The sequence below is a fragment of the Hevea brasiliensis genome, chromosome 11, assembly GCF_030052815.1.
Source record: "Hevea brasiliensis isolate MT/VB/25A 57/8 chromosome 11, ASM3005281v1, whole genome shotgun sequence".
Lineage (NCBI taxonomy): Eukaryota > Viridiplantae > Streptophyta > Magnoliopsida > Malpighiales > Euphorbiaceae > Hevea > Hevea brasiliensis.
In genome coordinates this window covers 96614035-96637207 of record NC_079503.1, presented here as the reverse complement: position 1 = coordinate 96637207, position 23173 = coordinate 96614035, and the positions used below count along the sequence as shown (strand labels likewise).

The 23173-nt window shown below is 36.7% G+C and overlaps 2 protein-coding genes across 2 annotated transcripts; one reads left to right on the top strand and one right to left on the bottom strand.

Annotated features, from left to right (window-relative positions):
- Positions 1–1686: 1686 nt before the first annotated feature.
- On the bottom strand, positions 1687–5351 carry LOC131170712 (UPF0051 protein ABCI8, chloroplastic-like). The gene is made up of 2 exons (XM_058130441.1): positions 3791–5351; positions 1687–2165 (listed from the first exon to the last, which is right to left on the bottom strand). The coding sequence occupies exons 1-2, from the start codon at positions 5231–5233 to the stop codon at positions 1947–1949; spliced, it is 1662 nt and encodes a 553-aa protein (XP_057986424.1). The 5' UTR covers positions 5234–5351; the 3' UTR covers positions 1687–1946.
- An 870-nt stretch (positions 5352–6221) lies between these two features.
- LOC110651591 (uncharacterized) lies at positions 6222–22803 on the top strand. The gene is made up of 2 exons (XM_021806965.2): positions 6222–6458; positions 20913–22803. Exon 2 carries the CDS (start codon positions 20960–20962, stop codon positions 22415–22417), a length of 1458 nt encoding a protein of 485 aa, XP_021662657.2. The 5' UTR covers positions 6222–6458; positions 20913–20959; the 3' UTR covers positions 22418–22803.
- Positions 22804–23173: the final 370 nt, after the last annotated feature.

The window sequence follows — 23173 nt, the reverse complement described above, 5'->3', positions numbered from 1 at the left end:
TTTCTGTTAAAAACACCACTTCCATAAAAACAACATTGCAAAATTAAGAAATAAAAACTCGCAGGGCTTCAAGCCAGCACAGAGGGAAGAGTGGCAATGGCCTCTCCATGGCAAAACAAGCGCTTCCATTGATTGGCAATTTGCTTATACATCCTAACTCTGGCAGCAGAAATGCTCTTCCTTAACTTCTTTAATTTCTTCCCAATCTTCACCTTTAACCTACATAATCTGATCCTCAGAAATGATGGCTTTCCTATGGAATCCGCTTGTTGCAGAGCTTTGTAGATCAGGAATTGAGCTCGTCGATGAATTATCCCTTCTGGGTCTTCCTTATCCAACTTTGAGTAACCATAAGATGATGATCTCCTCATCACTAGACTCATTTTCTCTACTAGTGCGAGGAAGAGAAGAAGAGATTAGAACAAGAACAATATACAAGGTGGACGTGATAATGAACAGAGTATTTATAGGGCATCGAAAGAGAAGGCATAGGGTGATGCAGCAGTGCATGTGCACTACTGTTTGGTTAGGAAAATAATGGAAAAATCAAGTCTGAGTTGGCATTATATCAAGGTCTTGAAAGCTGCATTAATAATGTTAATCATATATTAACCCCTAATCATGATCATTTTTATTTTGATAATAAATTGAGGCAGACTAATATTGATTATTAACAATATAAAGAGATTAATGGCCCAGCTAAATTCGGCCTATAAGCACACCTCCTTGAGTATGAACATATACTTGAAAACCAGACTTCATTTGTTTTTGAGCTCTAAAGTCAAATGTATGGAGAAGCATGGCTGGTATAAAATAGACAAAATTATCCACCGGCGTGAAGCATCTTTGAAAAAAATAATTTGACACAAACTACAAACAAATTTAGAGTCGAACCAAGAGTAGTAAGGAGACAAAGCCAGACCCTACAATGTTGGCTTACTTTATTTCTTAGCCGTCGGTAGGGTGGCCATCCGTTTGGTCTAAGATTTTGGTTCAAATTTCAGGAGAACTGAAATTGGATGGTAGGATTTTTCTCAATTTCAATAGTTTAGTTCTAGTTTAAATTTAATTATGTATTTTCTTTTCCTGGAAAAATAGAATTAAGATGTTTCTTTCCCCAGTTATATTTTCCCATTAGATTATCTCTTTAAATAAAATAAGAACATTCATACAGTATGACAATATATTAATACAAATTAATTGGAATTTTCCGCCATTAACACCAAACTAAGCATGTCTTTTGACATCATCAATCTCCTTTTCTTTGGCTAAATATTCAATTTGGTAGAGGATTATTGTAGAATTGTGTAGCCCTCCATCTAAAAAGACATGGAGAAGAAGTATAATTGAACCAATGAGAGAAAAAACATTTGTTATGCATCATCTTAATTATTAAGTCCAAATCCATTTCCAAATTGGAAAATATTATATTATTTCATGGTATCCTAACATGACATCCTCAGTCGCATTGACATTTTTAATTTTACAATAGTTCATCATCTAGTGGCATCTTTAGCTACATGATATCAAATTTTATACTAATTCACATCAATTCATATTCCATTGGAGTGTATGCGATTCATAATTCTCTCGAATGGAAATCAAAAGATTCTAAATTGAAAAAGAACTCACATTATTTATCAATAATGGAACTAAGAATCGTACCCAACACCGAGGAAGCAATCATTCATCAACCCAGCCTCCATTTCAGTCTTAAGTATGTTACATCTCAGCATTGGATGTCTCAAGTTATAGGTGGTGTCACTACAATGTTACATATGATTCCCTATTTTTATTTTTTCTACTTTTAGGCAGAAAAAAGGGTTACAGATGATTCATGATTCACTCTGTAGTATACATCTCTTGTTATTGGTGCATTTACAAATCGAAGCTTACAAACATTCTTGAATAAGTAACAACAAAAATATATGGATCTCAGCTGCAACTTAACCCACTGATCCTTCGAGCTTCAAGCTCATCAGTTGGTTCACCTCAGCACCAAATTCATCAGGAAGTTCATTGAAGACATCCTGACAGAACCCAGAAATCATAGCAGCCATGGCCTTTTCATAGTCGATTCCTCTCTGCTGAAAGTAAAATAGCTGATCTTCACCAATTTTAGAGGTGCTGGCTTCATGTTCAACACGAGCTGTGGGGTTCTTTACCTGTTGAACAATGAGATTATAGCATTATGCAACAATGCAGAATGCCAAGCAAATTTCCAAGTTTCTAGGTCTAGCTATTGAGACAAGCAACTAAAGTGAAAATGCGACAAATCCACCAGAGACACCAATCTCAATGATTTACATTCTAATTGTCTTGAGTGTTGAGGACAAAGTAACATGGCACACTGATTGTGAGTTCTGATTCTCTTGGTAATTAAGAATCGAAAGTATGGCAAATAGACCTTAGAAGTCATTTTCTGCAGTAACTCCACTGTGTCATGTGATTCATGTCACTTCTCAAATGAGCTATTTATAATTTCATGCCTACTTCGACATATGAAGTTCCATACAATAACAGGAAGCCATGAAGTTCCATACAATAACAGGAAGCTTCTCCATCCCATCACCTTGCATCATATACAAGAAGCAACCACATTATAACGGGAAAAACCCAGCATGCCTCTTATCTGATAACAAGGAAAGTTTTTATGCTGGCTAAACCACCATGCAGATGTGAGCAGAAGCCAGGGGGACAGCACTGGAAAAATCGCCCCTAGTCTATTGCCCATGGGGGCAGCCCATGTCCCACTTTGCTCAAAGACACAAAGGGCCTGCCAGCAGGATAAAGTGCATTGGGCCAAAAGCCCTATAACACAAAAGCTAAATAGATGATACAATATACAAATGAAAGAGAAACAAGCTGTAACAGTCATGAATGCATATTCAGAAAGAAAACAATTATGCTAATATTAGTCAAGCAGCTGTGCCACTGTCCTAAGCAAAAGACACAAGAATATCCCTTCTCCTGATGTTACAGGGGTCATTTGCCGAGTTACTTCAGCATGGTTATCTCAAGCACCCTAATACCCTACTAGTTCACCTGTGTTGGTTCTGGATACAAGTAACTATGCCAAACCAAGGGGAGGCTACGATATACCATATAGGCTGAATTCATGTTAATTAGAGAAAATATCATATCCCATGATGATAGGCAACGATTAGAAATCCATATTTGATTATTTATATATTTCCCATTAAATATCATTTTTAAATTTATGCCCTAAAAACCAATCTCTTCAGCATCACGGACACCTGACCAACTGTTTCAGTTGTTCATATTCATTCACACATCAAATGTATACAACTTTTAGTGCCTACATATGCATCAGGAATTGTCTACAAAGAATCTCATATGGGAGAGAGAGTATCATTAGCATTATCATAATGGATGCCAAGAAAATTACAATACATGGGAATGGTAATTATGAAAGGAAAGAAAAGAAAAAGAAGCTATGCATTTCCCTAAAAGCATGGGTTATAGTTTTGAATTACAAAAACCCAACGACATTAGAACATGGACAATATTGTAGTGAAGCGAACTAGATTTGAGAAATGGTAATTGCATATCCGAATAAACTTCACTAGGGTGGGGTCCCTTGGAGGGGAGTGTGTGCAGAGAACTATGATGACCCCTTCACTGACTACTCTCCTAATGACTAAACAACTCAATAAAATTCACAGAGATAATAATCTTTTCTTTTCATGAAAGTTGGAGAAAACTAGTATGTTCGACAATAAAAATGTTTAACTTTGTAGAAGAACAATAACAGATTGAACAAAATTACCTGAATATAAGGATAGGTATTGGCAGCTGCAGTGTCACCAATAAGCATTGAGTCACACTGCGAAGAGTTTCGAGCATTGTCTGCCTTTGACTGAATCTGAACAAGTCCCCTATAACAGTTTCTGGAATTCCCAGCTGAAATACCTTTTGAAATAATTCGGCTTCTAGTATTCTTTCCCTTATGTATCATTTTGGTCCCTGTATCCGCTTGCTGATAGTTATTTGTCAAAGCAACAGAATAGAACTCTCCCACAGTATCATCCCCCTCCAAAACAACACTAGGGTACTTCCAAGTAATTGCAGATCCTGTCTCCACCTGAGTCCAAGATATTTTAGACCTATCCCCAGCACAAAGTCCCCTCTTCGTAACAAAATTATAAATCCCACCCTTTCCTTCCTCATCACCAGCATACCAGTTCTGCACTGTGGAGTACTTAATTTCTGCACCCTCAGCACAATACAGCTCAACTACAGCTGCATGAAGCTGGTTTGTGTCATAAGATGGAGCAGTGCATCCTTCCAAGTACTCCACAAAACTCCTATCATCAGCAACTATCAAAGTCCTCTCAAACTGCCCTGTTTCCATGGCATTAATCCTAAAATATGTAGAAATCTGCATTGGGCACTTAGTATCCTTTGGTATATAACAAAATGACCCATCACTAAACACAGCAGAATTCAAAGCTGCATAGTAGTTATCCTCACTAGGCACAACTCTCCCCAAATACTTCCTAACCAAATCCGGATACTTCTTTATAGCCTCAGATATTGAACAAAAAATAACACCAGCCTTTTCGAGAGTCTGCCTATGTGTAGTAGCAATTGAAACACTGTCAAGAACTGCATCAACCGCAACATTAGCCAATCTATTCCTTTCATTCAAAGGCACACCAAGTCGATCAAAGTACATAAGGAGTTCCGGGTCAGCCTCATCGAGACTATTCAAAGTGGGTTTCTTTTTAGGAGCTGAATAATAACAAATATCTTGAAAATCAATTGGTGGATACATATTATCAGACCATTTAGGCTCTTTCATTTTCAAGAATTTCTCGAAAGCATTTACTCTAAACTCAAGCATCCAATCGGGTTCTTCTTTAAGCGAAGAAATTAACCTGATTGTTTCCTTAGAAAGGCCTTTAGGGATCGAAAAGGAGTCAATATCGACATTAAAGCCAAATTTCTTGTCGTAATCACGATTACGGAGAATTTCCCGAATTTTTTCATCAGAACTAGTAGTTGAAGTGGAAGCGCTATTACCTGAATTCGTATTGATGGTCGTGGATTCGAAGCCGACATCAGCTCGTATCTTGAATAGATTTGCCGGTCTGGGAGTTTTGGGGAAGGCGGGTTTTAAAGGAAAGGAAAATGGTTTGGATAGTTTAGCTGAATCGGAGAAGGGTTGGGGAGAAAAGCTTGACATACCGTTAGCCAGCAGAGAAGCCATGGCTGTGGTTCAGATGGAAGAACAGGGCAAGAAACAAAAGTGAACCAATCTCGTGTATTCCACACGAACTATAAATCGGTTTTAGCTATTAAACTATTCAGACGCCAAATTTGAACGGCACCGAATGGCTCTCCCCTCTCCGCCCTTTTCTCTCTAATTTTATGAAAAATTATAATTTAATCCTTAATTTTAATAAAATTAATTATTTGACTCTTATATTTTTAAAAATATATTATTTAATTTTTTATACTAAATTTTTTATTATTATTCAATTTTTTTATTAAATTTTTATTATTATAGAAACACTCAATTTTAAAAAAATTAATTAATTATTTTTTTATTTTAAAAAATAATATTACTTAATTTTTTTATTTTAATAAAATTAATTAATTAATTTATATATATTAATAATATATTTTTAAATAAAAATAAAAATTTTATCATATGTAAAAATTAAATTTTAATTTATATTTTTTAATTTTTAATTATTTACACATTTTTATATTCTCTCTATTTAAAATTAATTTTTTTAATTATTTAAAAATTTAAAAAAATTAATTAACTTTTTTATAGACAGTATAAATTATTTTTATTGACAAATTAAAATAAATAAAAAGAGAAAAGTGTTGTTGCAAAGAAAAAAAAGTACAAAAAAAAAGAGAAAAAGAATTAAAATAATCTAAATTATAAAAATAATTATAAAATTAAATAATTAATAAGATCAATATAAGACTAATTAATATATTTTTTAAAATATAAAAATAATTAATTAATTTTATAAAAATAAAATAAATAAATAATAATAAAATAATTAATAAATTAATTAAATAATTTAATATAAATTTTTATAAAAATTAAATAATATATTTTTTAAAATATAAAAATTAATTAATTAATATATAAAAATTAAATAATAATTTTTTCTAATTTTATTAAGAATGGTAAATCTTAATATGGTATATAAAATGTTGGGGAACAATATTATAACTTTACTGCCTCCCATTTTCTGCCTTTCCCAAACCAAGGAAAACAAAATTTTTCTTGCAATTTCGCTCCATCCAAACATGAAAATTCTTTCCTCTCATTTTTAATCCTCCCATTTTCTTTCCTCTCTATATTTTTCCAAACTTATTGAGAGTGTTAGACTCTTCTTGCTTTCCTCTTCCTCCAAAGTGGTAATGGCATGAAGCAGGAAATCCTCTCGAAGGGCATGTTACAGTGGCAGGTATGTGTGATTTATGAGAATAAAATTGATTGCAATATGTATGGTTTGAATCAAGTCTTTGATCAGGATCTGAATTCTTGTTGAGAATTGTATTCTTTTCTTCTCACAATGTATTGAGATGAATACCTCTGATCGTCTCTCTTCACAAACTGTTGATGAAGATTTTGATAAGTTGTGAATCAATCTTATCTTATCATCTCCTTTCTTAGATAGGTCTTCCTGAATCTCGATTTTTATTGCATTTGATGTGTGAATATTTCTGTTATGAATTCATTATATACAAATTCAAATCTTCCAAACACCCAATTCGTGCGTTGCTCATATCATTGAGGCAGGTCATCGTTGTCCTAATATATTACATCTGCAAGTGATTTTTGATGTAGCTCAATCCGCAAGTAAGATTCCAAGCTACTTCAGAATTCTTTTTCTATTCACATGTTAATGGAACTAAGCTAATGGATTTGAAAACCTGACATAATTTCATTCCTGCATTATTCTAAACACTTGAAATAATGTAATTATTTGAAATGCAACTGTACGTTCTATGAATATTCCAAAAAAGAAAAAGAAGTTTATATGCCAAGTATAAATATCAATGTTTGTGTATACACGTTCCCAAGTTGTATTGATCATTTTCTTATTTTATCATCTTGTTCCACCCAATTATGTTGAGGAGTTAATATGTTAATGTGATTTTGTTTTAAAAAACCAGAATTTCTGACCCATTTGGATGGTTTTATTGTGTGATAGTGTGTTTGGCTTCTTTTCTTTCCTAACTAGATCTTTCTTTTGTTTTTTTATTGGTTTATCAATCTATGTTTGCGTAGACTTGTCGTCTGTTTTAAATTGGACAGTTTAATAATCTTCTTGAATTAGATAGCAGGATAAAATCAGGGTCATTCAACTTCAATTTGTTTCCATATAATTTAATGAGGGAAACTTGGGCTTACTGGCTTAGGGTTGTGAATTTTGATGATAATTCAGTTGGTTGATCCTGAACTTGGTGTTGCAACTAGGATCTTGTGTTGACATTCGATTAACAGTAAAGAATGAGTATATCTAAATTGAAAATTTAATGGCTGATGCTATCCTTTGTGATTATTGCGTGGACCATATGTTTCTCTGTCTTGCTTATAGATGGAGTTGTGGTTGCGGGTACTTGTCTTTCAAATATCAAACTACTTCATTATTTCAAGCCCTACTCATAATATTTGTCACACCTTACCCTTCCGTAAGGCATAACATGATTCTGTAGAATACTTAATGAACTACCGAACTTCACCTATCGATAACTCATTAAGTACCCTACAAGGGATTTTAAAACAATTTTCTTACATTTTGGAAGTGGTGAGCATTTTAGTGAGAATTAAAAACCATTTATTCAAAGCTTAAATACTAGTAAAAATTTTGTCCATTTTAAATTTTGCCGCAAATTTTATAAAAATTTTGACAGAGTTCCTTCTGTATTTTGAGAAATCAGTTCTTCAAAGACCTGTAAAAAGCACTTCCAAAAATATTTCACAACTCCCAACCTTCAATAATTCTCAAATCAACTCAATTCAAGGCACTTCAAGAAATCAGTTCTTCAAAGACCTGTAAAAAGCACTTCCAAAAATATTTCACAACTCCCAACCTTCAATAATTCTCAAATCAACTCAATTCAAGGCACTTCAAATAATTTCACAATACAAATCAAGATTTCTCATCTCAAAATATTTAATATCTTCATTAACAAAACATAAAGTAGGAAATTCATATGTACAAATATTAAATTACCGTAGAAAATCCAAAATAATATTATTACAATTTATTTTCAACTGCTCAACTACATTGATACATACAACATTTCCATATTTACATCAAAATTATCTATAAAGGTATAAAATAATACCCGTACAAAAGTTTGATGTGATCTTCAACTCAGTAGCAGCTCACTCTGCTGCTTTTTCCTTGCTCTTATCTGCGACAGCAAAATAAGCTATCGCTGAGTATAAAAATACTCAGTGGTACACAATAAAAATTTAAAATGCGATACATAAATCATTTATTGATGAAACATAATTTGAATACTTCACAATCACATTTCACAAATATCAAAGCTCATAACAACTCATTTTGTCAAATAATATATTAAACACAGTTTAGTCAAACAATTTCATAAACACAGTGTTGCCAAAATCATACACAGCTTAAGCCATGACACAAAATTTCCGATCAATGCCGTGTTGTACACCATGACAAAGCAATCTACAACCCCATTAATCGAAATCAATGAGGGAGGTGGCTAGCTAGCTAATAAGTACTCATCCGATCTACAACCTCAACTGGCAAGCCAGAGAGGGAGGAAAATAAACGATCTCAACCCCATAAATGGAGGAGGAAATGTGATACTGTCATGCTAAGTGTGAATCAAAAATCCATTTCAAACATTTCATTCAAATATTGCATACAAAAATCAAATCAATTTTCAAAGTTACAATTTGATCACAAGGTGGCAACACAAAAGTTCATAAATTCATAATACGTACTAAATCAATTTTTCAAGGATAAAATGCTTAAATAGGGTTTATTGTGCACAAACCTGACTAGAGTCGCCTCTAGGCCTTGACTCAGTCTCTCCGAGCTTCCAAGTCTTTTTCAGCTGAAACACACAATTTCATAGTGTTTCAGTACCATAACTTAACATAAGTTCAAAAATAAATTTAACTTCACTTTAACTAGCTCTATTGCGTTAAATTCGACGTTCTCAAAGTTTTTGTGTTTCGGGTTACTATTCACTACACTATTCAAGTCAAATTGTTGACTTTTTAAGGATTAATAGGTATGGGAACTCCAACTTCACCCACATACCACATTTTGGTCACCAAACTTGTTGGTTTTGGTCATTTTTTCAAAGCGTAGGTCATTTTGGCAAAATTGCCAATTTTCGGTTTTGGTGCTCCGAAGTTGCACTGTTCCATTGGTCGATCTACTGTTGGAATTTGACAAAACTTCCTTCATAGAAAATGTTCCTTATTGTCTTAAGTGTATTCTCATTTTTGGATCACCTCAATCGGAGTTTTGTAGCTCAAGTTATGGCCAAAATAAGTTTACTGTTCACGTGCACTGTTCATACTGGTATCTTGGGTTCTGGCAGATTTTGATCCAACTTTGGTCAGTAATTTGATCAAGTTAAGTTCATAATTTGGTCTAACTTTCTTCATATGAAATGTTCTACTATGTCTTAGGTTTCCATCGGTTCAAGAATCGCCTAAATCCGAGTTTCCTAGAGAGAGTTATAGCCATCCAAACATTACTGCTCAAATGAAAATCTGCAGAGTTGCAGGTTTGGTAACTTAACTTTGCTCAATAATTTGAATGGGTTAATGGCATAATTTGGGGTGATGTTCTTCATGAAAGTTTTAGATCTATATCTCCTCTAACCCCTGGCCAAATTTCAGGTCAATTTGACCTGTCTAACTCGAGTTATGACCAAATGAACAGTTACTGTTCATTTGGTCAGTTTGGTGCAGTGGCAGCCTGCTCTCATTTCACTTTGGTCAATTGTTTCACCCAGTTTTGGTCAGTTTTTGGGCATGGTTCCTTAATGAAAATTGTGCTCTTTTATGTCTATTTTCATCCCCAATTTGTGGCATATCAATTGGACTTGTAAAATTTGAGTTTTGGTCCTTCAAAGTGGGTTTGGTCATGCTGCCAGCAGCATGACCATTTACCTCCGAATTTAACTTAATTTCCTATCATTCCCACACAACTTATTTTGGTCATAATTGACCATTATTTCACTTCACAATAGGTCAAAGATATCAATTATGCATTTCTCCAAAATTTGGTTCACAAACCCTAACATTCAACCCTAATTTACTAAATTATTGTATTTAACTACATTTATGCATCCCTATCCTACTACCATACTCCTACAAACTTACTAACACCTTTAATTTATTCAAAATACATCAAACTTCCCTACATCCATGGCTGGCCGAAATTTTAGTATAGGTTCTTCCCCCATATTTTCATTTCATTTAATGGATTCTAAGCTCATTTAAGTCACAAGCATGCACTTAAAATAGAATTTGAAGGTTAGAATACCAACCTTAGGTGAAACCTTTGATTTTCACTTTTTGTTCTTCTTCTTTCTTCTTCTTCTTGCTTTCTTATGCTTCCTCTATACTCTTCAAGATGCAAGAATGAAGTTTATATGGAGAATTTTAGGGAAAGCATGTTTAATTTAGGGTTTTCAAAAGCTTGGTGAGACTTATCCATGGTGGAAGATGAAATAAGTGAGAGGAAAGAGAGAGGGGATTTCGGCCAAGTAAGGAAGACAACCTTACAATTCCTTTTTTATTTGTTTTTAACTCTAATTATCTTAAATTTTGACTTAGTCAACTTTAATAAAGTAAATTATATTTTTGACATCATGTATGATGTCATTTAGATGATGTTATAAGTCATGTTTTATTTCTTTTTCTTTTTCTTTTATTTTTCTATTAGTTCTTTAGTTCAATTCTCGATTCCGAAACTTTCTTTTCTCAAATTTTATTTGACAGTTAGGTCAGGAGTCAGCTCTCGGGGTCAATTGACCAAATCGCCCCTCGCCGGTTCATCCCGGTTTGCAAATAATCCAATATTTCTTCCGGCTCCCTGACCTAATTATTTGACTGACTTAACAGTTCTTTTTCGTGATTTTCTCTTTTCCACTGTGTTCATAAGGGTCCTAAGGACCGCAGCGTCACTTTTTACGGTTCGAAATTTGAGTTTAAAAGCGACTTGCGATGCGTTTCGAGGAGGTCACTCATCGCTGTGACTCTCGGCTCGTTTAACCTCTTATGTTCTGTTTTTCTTATTTATAGTTAACTAATTAAACATTACTAATTATTTGTGTTTATGGCTTCTCAAATTGTCTTAAGTGTGGCCCTAGTCCCATTAATTGTCCGGACCGACACCGGTCACCGGAACAGTGAAATATACCAGGCTATGCAACGGGGGTGTTACAATTCTCCCCCCCTTAAATAAATTTCGTCTCGAAATTTTTACCTGGTATCAATCTCTGAACAGCTGTGGGTGTTGTCCCCTCATGTCCTCTTCTCGTTCCCAAGTAGCCTCTTAGCCCGAATGATGGTTCCACAGCAATTTTACCAACGGTATCTACTTATTCCGTAGCTGCTTCACCTCATAAGCCAGAATCTTTATGGGTTCTTCTTCATATGTGAGGTCTGGATTCACTTCTATTTCTTCTACTGGTAGTATATGAGATGGGTCTGATCGGTACCTCCTCAACATAGACACATGGAAGGCATTATGTATCTTCTCCAACTCTAGAGGTAGTGCCAACCGATATGCCAAAGGACCCACTCTTTCCAGAACTTCATATGGCCCGATAAAACGAGGACTTAGTTTCCCCTTTCTGCCGAATCTCATAATCCTCTTCCAAGGAGAAACCTTGAGGAAAACTTTCTCACCCACTGCATACTCAATATCCCTTCTTTTCAAATCAATATATGACTTCTGACGGTCTGATTCAGCTTTAAGTCGACCTCTGATCACCCTGATTTTCTCTTCAGTCTGTTGAACTATTTCGGGTCCAATTATTTTTCTTTCACCCACGTCATCCCAACACAACGGGGTTCTACATTTTCTGCCATACAAAGCTTCATATGGAGGCATCCCAATGCTTGATTGGTAGCTGTTGTTGTAAGCAAACTCAATCAAAGGCAAGTGTGTATCCCAACTACCCTCAAACTCAATCACATAAGCCCGTAGCATGTCCTCCAAGATCTGAATTACCCTCTCAGACTGGCCATCTGTCTGTGGGTGGAATGCAGTACTAAAGTTCAATCTAGTTCCTAGGGCTCTCTGAAGACTACCCCAGAATCTAGAAGTGAACCTAGGATCTCTGTCTGATACAATGGATACTGGCACTCCATGCAGTCTCACAATCTCATCAATGTACAACCTGGCCAATCTGTCCAAACTGTAGTCCATTCGGACTGGCAGAAAATGAGCAGACTTAGTTAGTCTATCGACAATGACCCATACTGCATCATGACTCTTCTATGTCCTCGGAAGTCCCATTACAAAGTCCATAGTTATTCTTTCCCATTTCCATTCTGGCACTGACAGTGGATGTAATAACCCAGTTGGTACTTGATGCTCTGCCTTTACTTGCTGACAAGTTAGGCATTTGGATACAAACTCTGCCACATCTCTTTTTAAACCTATCCACCAGTAATGCTCCTTTATCCCTCTATACATTTTTGTACCACCAGGGTGCATAGCAAAAGGAGACTCGTGTGCTTCCTTCAAAATGATCTGCCTCAAATCAACATTATTAGGAACACATATTCTACCCTGGTGTAGCAATAGACCATCATCTCTGATTGAGAACTCTAGTTTCTTGCCCTGCTGGACTTCTTCCATCGACACGATACTTTTCATCATTCGAGCGACCATTACGATCGATCAATTAACACTGGTTGTACATGCCATGCAACTGCTGTCTGCCCATCATCATTAATCTCTAAGTTGGCATGCAGTGACCTTAACTCATGCAACAAAGACAAAGGAGTAACCCGTAGACTTGCCATAGTCTTGCGACTTAGGGCGTCAGCCACAACATTAGCTTTCCCTGGCTGATAGTCTATCAGACAATCATAGTCTTTTATCAACTCTAACCATCTCCTCTGTCTCAAATTCAACTCTTTTTGGGTGCCCAAATACTTCAAACTCTTATGATCTATGTAAATGTAACACTTCTCCCCGTACAAATAATGCCTCCAGATCTTAAGAGCAAACACAATGGCTGTAAGCTCCAAGTCATGTGTCGGATAATTCCTTTCATGCGGTTTTAGCTGGCGTGATGCATAAGCAATGACATTTCGATCTTGCATCAACACACAACCTAACCCATTGTGAGAAGCATCGCTGTAAACTGTATATTCTTTACCCGGTATAGGTAAAGTCAGGACTGGAGCTTCTGTCAAACATCTCTTCAATTCATCAAAACTTTGCTGGTATTTGTTCGTCCACTGAAATTTCACATCCTTTCTAAGTAGCTTGGTCAATGGAGATGCCAACATGGAGAATCCCTTCACAAATCGACGGTAGTATCCAGCTAAACCCAGAAAACTGCGAATCTCTGTGATATTTCTGGGTGGCTTCCAATTAAGGACAGCTTCAATTTTGCTAGGATCTATCTTAATACCCTCTTCTGATACTACATGCCCCAAAAAGGATATCTCCTTCAGCCAAAATTCACACTTCGACAATTTGGCATATAGTTGTTTCTCTCTCAAAATCTTCAGTACAATCCGCAGATGTCTATCATGCTCTTCTGCATTCCTCGAATAGACCAATATATCATCTATGAATACCACAACAAACTGGTCGAGGTATGATCTGAAGATAATGTTCATCAGATCCATAAAAGCAGCCGGAGCATTAGTTAACCCGAATGGCATAACCAAAAACTCATAATGGCCATAGCGGGTTCTGAAGGCAGTTTTAGAAATACTCTGCTCTTGTACTTTCAGCTGATAATAACCTGATCTCAGGTCAATTTTGGAGAATACAGCTGCACCCCTTAACTGATCAAACAAGTCATCAATGCGGGGTAATGGATATCTGTTCTTTATTGTCACCTTATTCAACTGCCGATAGTCAATACACAAACGGAGAGTGCCATCTTTCTTCTTTACAAACAACACTGGCGCTCCCCAAGGTGACACACTAGGGCGGATAAAGCCCTTGTCAAGCAGTTCTTGCAACTGCACTTTCAACTCTTTCAATTCTGCAGGTGCCATTCTGTATGGTGTTATGGAGATTGGGTCCACACCAGGCATAACATCAATTTCAAACTGTACTTCTCTTTCTGGAGGTAATCCTGGCAATTCTTCAGGAAATACATCCGGAAAGTCACATACAGTAGGAATGTCCTCCAATGTTGGACTCCCCATTTGGGTGTCTATCACATGTGCCAAGTACGCCTCACACTCTTTTCTAATCATTTTTCTGGCCAGTGCAGCTGAAATGATGTTTGAAGGCAATAACTGCCTCTCCCCATGTATTACTACATCATCATACTGAGGGAGACCAAAAGTGACTGTCTTGATCTCTGATCAATCATGGCGTGATGCCTGGCTAACCAATCCATGCCCAAGATAATGTCATAATCTCTGAAGGGCATTTCAATTAAATCAGACAGAAAAGTGTGTCCTTGGATCACCAAAGGACAATCTCTATATAGCTTATTTACTCGGACCTCCTGGCCTAATGGACTAGTTACTAGCACATCATAGTCCATTGGTACACACTGAATAGCAGTAGGACACATCACACTAGCACTAACATACGAATGTGTGGAGCCAGGATCAAATAACACATACACATCTTGGTCAAGGATGGAGAAAATACCAACTACAACATCTGATGTTTCAGCCTCTTCCCTCTGACGCATGCTATACACTCTAACTGGTACGCCATTGGATGCTGGCTGGTTAACAGTGCTCTGACTTCCAGGGGTGTTACCAGGACCCCTACCTCTGCCTCTACCTCTAGCAACTGACGGTGAACCTCTAGGTGCAGAAACTTGGGCTGATCCTTCTGATGTAGCAAAAGATCCAGACCGGCGCGTACTAGTGCAATCCTTAGCGAAATGTTCGCTTCCTCCACAATTAAAGCATGCACCAGTAGCCTTGAAACAAACCCCACCATGAGTTCTACCACACGTTTCACACTGCCGGACCGATAGAGATCCTCGAGAAGCTTGTTGGGTCGGCTGACCAGACCGAGGTGGTCTTTGGCCAGAAAATCTGCCTCTGCCTCTACGGAAGCTAGATCCCCCAAACTGTTTCCTCTTCCCAGAACCACTTCCAGATGCTTGTTCAGTAGTCTTTTCAGGTTTCTCTTTCTCTTGTGAACCCTTCTTCACTGCCCCTTTGGATTCTATCCTTTCTAATTCCAAGGCTTGTGAGATCAATTCAGCAAAATTCTGATGTCTGAAACCCATAACTTGCATTCTCAAACTCTGCCTTAGCCCAAACTCAAACCTCTTGCATCTGTCTCTGGGGGTGGAGACTAAGCTTCCAGCATAGTGGCTTAGCCTCGAAAAATCTCTCTCATATTACCTCTGATTCGGTTCCCTTGTTTCAAACTCAAGAATTCTTGCAACTTCATGTCCACATATGCATCGGGAACCCATTTCTGTCGGAACTCCCTCAAAAAGTCTGTCCATGTCAGCACAGGTGGCTCAACCAGGCTGTGGGGGATGGTCTTCCACCATTCAAATGCATCCCCTTGCAACAAGGAAACAGAATACTCAAACTTCAGCTCTTCCGTACATTGCAGCTTTCTGAAAACTCGTTCCATTCTTTTCAACCACTGTTCTGCCTCTAGTGGATCCACAGTGCCTTTAAACTCAGTGGCCCCAAATTTCATCAATTTTTCATACTGCCGAGCTGAGGGCTGTGGTTGTGCTACAGGTATTGGCATCTGAGCTTGGGGTGGCACATTACCCGCCATTTGCTGAAAGAATGCAGCCATCTGCTGCATAAATTGAGCAGGAAATTGCGGCGCTGGAGCAGGAGCTGGAGTGGCTGACCCACTCACATTCTGGAGTGCTGGGGCTTCCTCTTGAACCTCAGCCTCAACAGATTGTTCTTCGGAATGATCTCCTCCTTCCATTCCGTTTTCCCAAATTTTCTACTTACTGAGATCAAACACAAGGAGGTTGACCTCCGTTAGTGCATATTCATGATGTAAATATGTCATATGTATCAATTAAAGACACTTGAGCAGTTGTACTTATCAAAGAAATATTCACATACATAGTCAAAATTTATTGCAAAATCATGCTCTAATACCACTAAAACATGTCACACCTTACCCTTCCGTAAGGCATAACATGATCCCGTAGAATACTTAATGAACTACCGAACTTCACCTACCGATAACTCATTAAGTACCCTACAAGGGATTTTAAAACAATTTTCTTACATTTTGGAAGTGGTGAGCATTTTAGTGAGAATTAAAAACCATTTATCCAAAGCTTAAATACTAGTAAAAATTTTGTCCATTTTAAATTTTGCCGCAAATTTTATAAAAATTTTGACAGAGTTCCCTCTGTATTTTGAGAAACCAGTTCTTCAAAGACCTGTAAAAAGCACTTCCAAAAATATTTCACAACTCCCAACCTTCAATAATTCTCAAATCAACTCAATTCAAGGCACTTCAAATAATTTCACAATACAAATCAAGATTTCTCATCTCAAAATATTTAATATCTTCATTAACAAAACATAAAGTAGGAAATTCATATGTACAAATATTAAATTACCGTAGAAAATCCAAAATAATATTATTACAATTTATTTTCAACTGCTCAACTACAATGATACATACAACATTTCCATATTTACATCAAAATTATCTATAAAGGTATAAAATAATACCCGTACAAAAGCTTGATGTGATCTTCAACTCAGTAGCAGCTCACTCTGCTGCTTTTTCCTTACTCTTATCTGCGACAGCAAAATAAGCTATCGCTGAGTATAAAAATACTCAGTGGTACACAATAAAAATTTAAAATGCGATACATAAATCATTTATTGATGAAACATAATTTGAATACTTCACAATCACATTTCACAAATATCAAAGCTCATAACAACTCATTTTGTCAAATAATATATTAAACACAGTTTAGTCAAACAATTTCATAAACACAGTATTGCCAAAATCATACACAGCTTAAGCCATGACACAAAATTTCCGATCAATGCCGTGTTGTACACCACGACAAAACAATCTACAACCCCATTAATCGAAATCAATGAGGGAGGTGGCTAGCTAGCTAATAAGTACTCATCCGATCTACAACCTCAACTGGCAAGCCAGAGAGGGAGGAAAATAAACGATCTCAACCCCATATATGGAGGAGGAAATGTGATACTGTCATGCTAAGTGTGAATCAAAAATCCATTTCAAACATTTCATTCAAATATTGCATACAAAAATCAAATCAATTTTCAAAGTTACAATTTGATCACAAGGTGGCAACACAAAAGTTCATAAATTCATAATACGTACTAAATCAATTTTTCAAGGATAAAATGCTTAAATAGGGTTTATTGTGCACAAACCTGACTGGAGTCGCCTCTAGGCCTTGACTCAGTCTCTCCGAGCTTCCAAGTCTTTTTCAGCTGAAACACACAATTTCATAGTGTTTCAGTACCATAACTTAACATAAGTCCAAAAATAAATTTAACTTCACTTTAACTAGCTCTATTGCGTTAAATTCGACGTTCTCAAAGTTTTTGTGTTTCGGGTTACTATTCACTACACTATTCAAGTCAAATTGTTGACTTTTTAAGGATTAATAGGTATGGGAACTCCAACTTCACCCACATACCACATTTTGGTCACCAAACTTGTTGGTTTTGGTCATTTTTTCAAAGCGTAGGTCATTTTGGCAAAATTGCCAATTTTCGGTTTTGGTGCTCCGAAGTTGCACTGTTCCATTGGTCGATCTACTGTTGGAATTTGACAAAACTTCCTTCATAGAAAATGTTCCTTATTGTCTTAAGTGTATTCTCATTTTTGGATCACCTCAATCGGAGTTTTGTAGCTCAAGTTATGGCCAAAATAAGTTTACTGTTCACGTGCACTGTTCATACTGGTATCTTGGGTTCTGGCAGATTTTGATCCAACTTTGGTCAGTAATTTGATCAAGTTAAGTTCATAATTTGGTCTAACTTTCTTCATATGAAATGTTCTACTATGTCTTAGGTTTCCATCGGTTCAAGAATCGCCTAAATCCGAGTTTCCTAGAGAGAGTTATAGCCATCCAAACATTACTGCTCAAATGAAAATCTGCAGAGTTGCAGGTTTGGTAACTCAACTTTGCTCAATAATTTGAATGGGTTAATGGCATAATTTGGGGTGATGTTCTTCATGAAAGTTTTAGATCTATATCTCCTCTAACCCCTGGCCAAATTTCAGGTCAATTTGACCTGTCTAACTCGAGTTATGAACTGTTCATTTGGTCAGTTTGGTGCAGTGGCAGCCTGCTCTCATTTCACTTTGGTCAATTGTTTCACCCAGTTTTGGTCAGTTTTTGGGCATGGTTCCTTAATGAAAATTGTGCTCTTTTATGTCTATTTTCATCCCCAATTTGTAGCATATCAATTGGACTTGTAAAATTTGAGTTTTGGTCCTTCAAAGTGGGTTTGGTCATGCTGCTAGCAGCATGACCATTTACCTCCGAATTTGACTTAATTTCCTATCATTCCCACACAACTTATTTGGTCATAATTGACCATTATTTCACTTCACAATAGGTCAAAGATATCAATTATGCATTTCTCCAAAATTTGGTTCACAAACCCTAACATTCAACCCTAACATTCAACCCTAATTTACTAAATTATTGTATTTAACTACATTTATGCATCCCTATCCTACTACCATACTCCTACAAACTTACTAACACCTTTAATTTATTCAAAATACATCAAACTTCCCTACATCCATGGCTGGCCTAAATTTTAGTATAGGTTCTTCCCCCATATTTTCATTTCATTTAATGGATTCTAAGCTCATTTAAGTCACAAACATGCACTTAAAATAGAATTTGAATGTTAGAATACCAACCTTAGGTGAAACCTTTGATTTTCACTTTTTGTTCTTCTTCTTTCTTCTTCTTCTTGCTTTCTTATGCTTCCTCTATACTCTTCAAGATGTAAGAATGAAGTTTATATGGAGAATTTTAGGGAAAGCATGTTTAATTTAGGGTTTTCAAAAGCTTGGTGAGACTTATCCATGGTGGAAGATGAAATAAGTGAGAGGAAAGAGAGAGGGGATTTCGGCCAAGTAAGGAAGACAACCTTACAATTCCTTTTTTATTTGTTTTTAACTCTAATTATCTTAAATTTTGACTTAGTCAACTTTAATAAAGTAAATTATATTTTTGACATCATGTATGATGTCATTTAGATGATGTTATAAGTCATGTTTTATTTCTTTTTCTTTTTCTTTTATTTTTCTATTAGTTCTTTAGTTCAATTCTCGATTCCGAAACTTTCTTTTCTCAAATTTTATTTGACAGTTAGGTCAGGAGTCAGCTCTCGGGGTCAATTGACCAAATCGCCCCTCGCCGGTTCATCCCGGTTTGCAAATAATCCAATATTTCTTCCGGCTCCCTGACCTAATTATTTGACTGACTTAACAGTTCTTTTTCATGATTTTCTCTTTTCCACTGTGTTCATAAGGGTCCTAAGGACCGCAGCGTCACTTTTTACGGTTCGAAATTTGAGTTTAAAACGACTTCGCAGTCGTTCCCGAGGAGGTCACTCATCGCTGTGACTCTCGGCTCGTTTAACCTCTTATGTTCTGTTTTTCTTATTTATAGTTAACTAATTAAACATTACTAATTATTTGTGTTTATGGCTTCTCAAATTGTCTTAAGTGTGGCCCTAATCCCATTAATTGTCCGGACCGACACCGGTCACCGGAACAGTGAAATATACCAGGCTATGCAACGGGGGTGTTACAATATTACATCTCACCACATGTACCTGATTTTTTTTTTCTTTTGGTTTCTTGCTTAATTTGTTTGCTCTTCAATGCTCCTTCCTGTATGGGGCAGAACATGACCTGTAATCCAAATTCAGATTTGGGATTAAAATTTGATAAGGTTGATTTGAAATTACTTATAGTCCTATACATTCATCTGGATGAATTGTTTTTCTTGTTGATGTGTATTTTGAATCCACAAGGAAGTTCAATGAACTTCAGTAGCCAGGTTAAATAATACTTAAATTTTTTATGAATTGCCTCTTTGTTCAGATATGGCACACCATGGCTGCAAGGTAGACATTGAAAATTGTGCTTATCCAATGCACTATGGCATTAAAGAAAGATAGGATCTAGTTTCTTACACCCGAAGTTTTGAAGGGAGTAATATATTTAGCTGTTTGGTGCTGTTTTTTATGATGTTCTTCAGCAAGAGCACCAGTGATTGTCTTCGGAAATGGCCACATTACACTATATGGAAACCCATCTTACATCACATTTTTGAAGTTTATCACATATACTGAAAAAATATAACTACCAGATTTTTATTGCTACTCAAATGCATATTTGAGTTTGCTGCATATGTCCTTGTCTTAGTTGCAAACATGAGGCTGTGTCCTTTCAACATGGTTTTTGATTAAATACTTTGGAAAAAGAAAAGAAGGGATCTCTTTGATTACATGAAAGATGAGAGTTTGGGAACCATGAGCTGAAGCCTACTTGAAAAAGGCAAATAGAGGCAGTTTGATGTGTATGATATTACTGTTGATTCATTATATATCAGCTATTGTTTGCAATGATCATACCTTTTTTTCCTTTTATGCTCTTCAACTGCTTGCTCGATTTCAATAACAAAAAGTAAAGTGAATTTTTTTTTTTTTGAAACAGAAAATTGTGTTTTGTATAAAATCAGCCATCTTCCATCAACTTTCAAGATGCACCCACAGAGCCAAGGGACTGGCTCTTCTCTAGCAGACCCCCCTTTGAAGCGCAAACGAGGCCGTCCTCGCAAGGATGAGAGCCTGGCACAAGGGGAGAACATTCCTGCGATGACTGCAGCTGATAGTATGAAGAAAACAAAACTGTTTGCACATACAACCGGTGCTGTTGATGACGAAATGGTGGGTCAAGTGGTTTCTGGTGTCATTGAGGGCTCATTTGATGCTGGGTATCTTCTTAAAGTAAAGGTAGGTGATACTGAAACTCATCTGAGGGGTGTTGTGTTTTTACCAGGCAGTTTCACTCCCATCACAGCCTCAAATGATGTGGCTCCACAAGCAAAAAAGTATAATAGGACAGAGATACCCATATCAGTTGCAAATCCTCAAGCTCTGGTCCCTGGCCCTGTTCCTTCATCAGAGCAAAGTGATAAGCAACCTGTCAATGTTCAGAACCTTGCACCACTAGTACAAGTTCAAAGGCTACCATCTGAACTTCAATCCAGTTCCAGTGTTCCAATTCCACAGCAAAACCAGCCTGTCTCTGATATCCTTCCTTTGACTGATAACCTGCCAATGAGTAACACAGGATCTTCCTTGGGAGACAGAGTTGCACCACAACAAATTCTGGAATCAGGACTTGGAAGCCAATCTACCTGTGTTATGCAAGAGATGGGGCATGATAAAGTTGCTGAACAATATGAGGTACTGAAAGAATTAGAAGGTTCCATAACAAAAGTTCCTTGTGGAAATGTGGGGGCAACTAAGCAATCAAAATCATTACCACAGTCGGCATCTTCTGTTGATAATTTTCCTGGCAGTGGAACTGTTAATCTTGAGCTTCAAATTCAACATCAGGCTGTAAGTGATGAGTTTAATTCAAATCAATCGAGTCGTGATGGTGTTAGAAGCCCAAACCTTGAGCACAACCAAGGTCCTGTTACCACTGGACCTGGAATCATGTCTGCTGAATCAATTGGAATAAAAATTCAGATTGAAAAACCAGCTTCTCCTAATAAAGCTGCAGTACCAGAGCTTGCTATGAATGATGCACCCCACCTAAATGGGAGGCCTGTATGTCATGCTGTTAACATTACAGAGACAGGCTCACAGTCCGCACCAATGGGTGGCCTTCCAGTAACCCTGTTTGAGAGAGAAGGTATTCCATCTGCATACAAGCTTGCCACTGAAGGATCTCCTCAAAGGTTGATTGAAGCCCAGCTATGTAATCCTTCTGGTGTCACCAGCATCATGAAGGCAGACTCTGATTCTACACCAGTGACCAGCTTACCAGTAACTCTGTTTGAGAGAGAGGCTATTCCATCTGAGCCTGAACTGGTTATTGATGGACCTGTTCTTCCAAGAATAACTGAACCTCTGTTCTGCAGCTCTTCGGGTGCAGCCAGTGATGTGGATTGTAACTTGAAGGATGCAATTCCACCTACAGAATCTTAGTATATCGGATGCAATTCCACCTACAGAATCTTAGTATATCCATTGATACGAAAGCAATTTTGGTAGGACAGTTGTCTGAAACTTCACATAAACAGGAAAAAAGCTATGATGGATGCAACATCCAATAGCAGAGGATGGAGAATAAACAGGCGTTGCTGCGTGATGTTGCCATAGTCTACAGTACTAATAGATGCTTAGTTATAAACTAGGACACAGACTATCAATTGCTTTCGATGGTTTTGTATTGTGGACTGCCGCTATCTGCCTTTTGACTTTGGGTCTGATAATATTTATGTTAAAAATGTAGTGATGGAGGCAGATTTTGATGATAATTTCTTTGGATCTTTTGGAAGCATTTCAGCTGAAAGTACATGCTTTTACCTTTTTATGTCCTGATGACCATGCTTTTAGAGAAAATCTATTATAAGGGAAATGCTGTGAACCTGTAGCACTTTATCTTGTAAGAAAAATTTTATCCACGAGTATGACACATAATTCGAATTTAAATAAGAATTAATAATTATCAAATAAAATACTCAACTTAACTCAACTAAGCCTTTATCCCAAAAATTTAGGGTCGGCTATATGGATTCGCTTTCTCCACTCTAAACAATTTTGGGTTAAATCCTAAAAAATGTGTAATGCTTCTAGGTCATGTTGTACTACTCTCCTCCAAGTCAATTTAGGTCTACCCCTTTTTTTCTTTCTATACTCTAACCTAATGTGCTCTACTTGTCTAACTGGAGCCTCCGTATG